We start from the raw sequence: 5,065 nt of genomic DNA, 5'->3' as shown, positions 1-5,065 counted from the left end.
TCCAGGGGAGGCATTTCTTCANTTACAGCAGCACTGGTGTCATCCGCAGTAGGATCATCCTCATCAATACCTAGACCAAGCTTGATCATCCTGTAGATCCTGTTAGCATGGGTCTGGGGATCTTCCAGACTGAAGCCGGAAGACAGGAGTGCAGTTTCNTACAGCAAGATGACCAGATCNTTCACAGATTTGTCATTCTTGTCAGCCTCTGCCTTTTGCCTTAAGGTTTCAATAATGGAGTGATCAGGGTTTATCTCCAGGTGTTTCTTTGCTGCCATGTAACCCATTGTTGAGTTGTCTCTGAGGGCTTGAGCTTTCATGATTCTNTCCATGTTTGCTGTCNACCCATACGTGCTTGTGACAATACAGCANGGGGATGTCACCAATCGGTTTGACACAACCACCTTTTCAACCTTCTTCTCCAAAATATCTTTCATAATTTTGCAGAGGTTCTCAAATTTTGTCTTTTTCTCNTCCTGTTTCTTCTTTTCCTCCTCATCTTCTGGAAGTTCCAGTCCTTCTTTGGTAACAGACACCAAGGTCTTGCCCTCAAATTCCTTCAGCTGTTGCACACAATACTCATCAATGGCCTCAATCATATAGATTACTTCTAAGCCATGCTTTCGGAGACGTTCCACAAAGGCCGAGTTAGCAACCTGGTCCTTGGTCTCACCTGTGATAAAATAGATGTGCTTCTGGTTTTCCTTCATTCTGGTGCAGTAGTCCTTCAGAGAAACCATCTCATCCCCAGAAGCAGACGTGTAGTACCGCAACAGCTCTGAAAGCTTCTTCCGATTCTGAGAGTCTTCATGAATTCCAAGCTTTATATTTTTTGAGAACTGCTCATAAAACTTTTTGTAGTTCTCTTTATCTTCTGCTAGTTCAGTAAATAGTTCTAAGCATTTCTTGACCAAATTCTTTCTGATAACTTTCAGAATTTTNCTTTGTTGCAGCATTTCACNGGAAATATTTAGAGGGAGATCCTCAGAATCCACTACCCCTCTAATGAAATTCAGATACTCCGGGATTAGCTCCTCGCAGTTATCCATGATGAAAACTCTGCGAACATACAACTTGATGTTGTTCTTCTTCTTTCTGTTTTCAAACAGATCAAAAGGAGCGNGTCTTGGGACAAAAAGAAGGGCCCGGAATTCTAATTGTCCTTCAACAGAAAAATGCTTTACTGCCAAATGTTCTTCCCAATCGTTGGTTAAGCTCTTGTAGAACTCTCCATATTCCTCATTAGTGATGTCATCAGGATTTCTCATCCAAATCGGCTTTGTTTTGTTGAGTTCTTCTTGATCAATGTACTTTTCCTTTATCTTCTTCTTTTTCTTTTTGTCACCATCCTTCTTCTCCTCCTCTTCTTCATCAGAACCAACATCTTCTATTTCAGGTTTATCATCAGACTCCTTTTCTTCTTTTTCTTTCTCTTCCTCTTTCTCTTCCTTTTCTTCAGCCTCATCATCACTGACTTCCTTATCTCGTTCCTTCTCCACAAAGAGAGTAATGGGATAGCCAATGAACTGAGAATGCTTCTTCATGATCTCCTTTATTCTCCTTTCCTCCAAATACTCAGTTTGGTCTTCTTTCAGATGCAAGATAACCTTTGTTCCACGACCCATTAGTTCACCTGTGTCAGTCCTCACTGTGAAGGATTCCCCAGCTGAGGACTCCCAGGCATACTGCTCATTGTCGTTATGCTTGGTGATGACAGTCACTTTCTCAGCAACCAAATATGCAGAGTAAAAACCAACACCAAACTGGCCAATCATAGAGATATCTGCACCAGCCTGCAAAGCCTCCATGAAGGCTTTGGTGCCCGACTTGGCAATGGTGCCAAGGTTATTGATCAAGTCGGCCTTGGTCATTCCAATTCCAGTATCCACAATCGTCAGGGTTCAGTGCTGTTTGCTGGGAATGAGATTGATGTGCAGCTCCTTCCCTGAGTCCAGTTTACTGGGGTCCGTCAGGCTCTTGTATCGGATTTTATCCAGAGCGTCCGATGAATTGGAGATGAGCTCCCTCAGAAAGATCTCTTTGTTCGAGTAGAAGGTATTGATGATCAAGGACATTAACTGGGCAATTTCTGCCTGAAAGGCAAAGGTCTCGACCTCCTCCTCCTCCATTGGTTGGTCTTGGGTCTGGGTTTCCTCAGGCATCTCCACGGGCTGAGGGAACTCGGATGGCGGCCCCGCTGCCGCTGCAGTGCCAGCATCCTATGGCCCTGCTGCCCAAGCCCCGCTAAGTCCGCCTGCGCCACTACTCACCTGATATTTTCTTTATATACATTTCAAATGCTATCCCAAAAGTTCCCTATACCCCCCCCCCCACTTCTTGGCCCTGGTGTTCCCCTGTACTGGGGCATATAAAGTTTGCACGACCAAGGGGCCTCTCTTCCCTGTGATGGCCTACTAGGCCATCTTCTGCTACATATGCAGCTAGAGACAGGAGCTCTGGGGGGGGGGGTACTCATTAGTTCATATTGTTATTCCACCTACAGGGTTGCAGAACCCTTCAGCTCCTTGGGTGCTTTCTCTAGCTTCTCCATTGGGGCCCTGTGTTCCATCTTATAGATGACTGTTCCATCCACTTCTGTATTTGCCAGGCACTGGCATAGCCTATAACAGGGTCCCTTCAGCAAAATCTTTCTGGCATATGCAATAGTGTCTGGGTTTGGTGACTGGTTATGGGATGGATCCCTGTGTGGGGTAGTCTCTGGATAGTCTATCCTTTCGTCTTAACTAATGAGAGATTTTTGATACTTAAACTAAAACATATTGTAGTATAAATATGGTTGTATATTAAAAAGTCTGGCACAGTATTCATCACAATGTTCACTTATGTAAAAAGAGACATTTTTCCTTCTATATTTACCACCTTAGACAATAAGACGTGTTGTTGTCTAGTTTTAACATATTTTTCTAGCTTTGTTATCATTGGAAAGCTGTTAAAAGCACAGGTGAAAATGTGTCCTGATGTCTGCTGGGATTCATCACATTCTTGGGTGCCAGCAATGGCCCAACCTCTCAGTCTTTCTAGGCAGAACACCTCATGTGTAGCAGGGTGAGGAGACCCAAGTTAGAGTGAGGACTGCTAGTTGACTGATGCATGCTTTGACCTCATGTGCTGGCCCAGAGTTGCAATGTCAGAACCAGTGTGCAGCCGAACCCAGCCTACGTCTTTGATCCCACTCACCCCAGCCCATCTGTCACACTTTTCCCACCTCAACCACCATATCCTACCTTATCCCATCCCCCTCTTCCCATCCCATCTCATTCTACCATACCTCATCCCATCCATCCCATCCCACTCTTCCCACCCCATCCTACCCCATCCTACCCTACTCCATTCCACCCCATTCCACCTCATCCTATTCTACCCTATCCCATTCCAAAACAGAAAGCCCTGCCTGCTGTGATTGGCAGCTCTTTTCAGGAATACCACAACTTAAAGTAGGGTAAAGTAGGTCCCAACAAGGCCTTCCAGCCATTGGTGAACTGCTCTGTGTCAAACTCTGGGTCCTTTTCTGTGATCACCTCTGTAGGCTCCAGTCTAGCCAGAGCTTCACTGTTACTGGGTTAGGTAGACAGAGACTTAGGATAAATAATGCAAACTGCAGCTTGGTTGGTGGCATTGAAAAGTAGGAGACAGGGCTTCTGAAGAGTGTGCTTTCACTTCCGAAAGGTGGCTGGGGTGGTGGCTGTGTCTGTGCCTGTGGGGTCATCTGCTTGGTCTTCTCTTGGGTTCTCTTTCTCGTCCTTGCCTCTGCTTGGCCACCTTTCTGGAAAGTCTTCTCTCAGCATGTTGTTTTCTAGTGTTTTTCTAGAGAAAATGACTTCTTTCTCAGCCATCCTCTGTGTAACTGTAAGCCAGCAATTCCCAACCTCTGGGCTGCAACCCCTTTGGCAAACCTCTATCTCCAAAAATATTTACATTACAATTCATAACAGTAGCAAAACTACAGTTATGAAAATAATCTTTGGTTGGGGGTCACCACAGCATGCAGAACTGTGTTAAAGGGTCACAGTGTCAGGAGGGTTGAGAACCACTGCTGTAAGTGGTGTTTCATAGCCATCTCTGTGGCTGCCAACCTCTCTTTGAACATTGATTCTCTGAGTCTCAGCTGCACTGCTTCTGTCTCTGTATGGGTCCCTCTCTTATGTCTCTTCAGGCCTGGGGCCTGTCTCTACCTTCTGCTGCCCTGGGACTGTTCCAGAGTTCCTCAGCCTCAGATACAGTGCTCTTTCAGGGAGCACCTTCTACCACCTGTTTGAGGACACACCTGTTCTCATCCTGGACACTGCAGCAGCAACTCTGGGTCTGGCCTAGCTTTCCTATGCCATCAGTCTGACTCTTGACATTTTGCCTTGCCCTTGCCAACCTGTCCTCCAGCTGGGCTGAGACTACTTACTAGGCTACCCTACCTGTTAGTTTCCCTTAGGAAATTATCCATGACTAAGATCATGATCCACTGAAGAAATGCCCCATGCGTGTGTTATCTTTCTGAGAATAACAAGGACTACTATGAAGGTGAGACATCAACTCTTCATAGCTGGCTGAGTGCCTGCAAGGTAACAGTTAGGTTTTAGGACTAAAGGACAATCTTGCTTTCTCGTAGTTAGAATGAATTGTTTTGGGTATACAGTATGCCATTATTTACATTGAGACATTCCTAGAGAAAAAGGGACCTGAGAATTTCTGATAGAAAATTGAATTCATTTCCCAAAGGAAGGCTGAGGGGACTTGTTCATTCATTTCCTTAGTATTTTATTTATTTGTTTGTTTGGCATTTTTTAATAGATATTTTCTTCATTTATATTTTAAGTGCTATCCCCAAAGGCCCCTATACAATCCCGCCGCCCTGCTCCCCTTCCCACCCACTCCCACTTCTTGGCCCTGGTGTTCCCCTGTACCTGGGCATATAAAGTTTGCAAGTCCTAGGGGCCTCTCTTCCCAATGATGGCCGATTAGGCCATCTTCTGCTACATATGCAGCTAGAGACATGAGCTCTGGGGGGTACTGGTTAGTTCATATTGTTGTTCCACTTATAGGGTTGCAGACC

The 5,065-nt window shown here is 45.3% G+C and overlaps 2 protein-coding genes across 3 annotated transcripts in view; one reads left to right on the top strand and one right to left on the bottom strand.

Annotated features, from left to right (window-relative positions):
• The window catches only part of Wdr27 (WD repeat domain 27), a 130,144-nt gene that overhangs the window by 43,603 nt on the left and 81,476 nt on the right, over positions 1-5,065 (top strand). The gene's annotated exons all lie outside the window — the stretch shown is intronic.
• Positions 9-2,162, bottom strand: LOC110312679 (heat shock protein HSP 90-alpha-like; the record flags this gene model as incomplete). The annotated part of the gene is given in 1 exon segment (XM_021186485.1): positions 9-2,162. A coding segment is annotated over 1 exon segment (2,154 nt), but the record flags the coding sequence as incomplete, so codon positions are not given.

Source organism: Mus caroli, chromosome 17 (genome assembly GCF_900094665.2).
Source record: "Mus caroli chromosome 17, CAROLI_EIJ_v1.1, whole genome shotgun sequence".
Classification (NCBI taxonomy): domain Eukaryota; kingdom Metazoa; phylum Chordata; class Mammalia; order Rodentia; family Muridae; genus Mus; species Mus caroli.
Note: the sequence above shows the minus strand (reverse complement) of the source record. Positions and strands in the feature narration are given on the sequence as shown.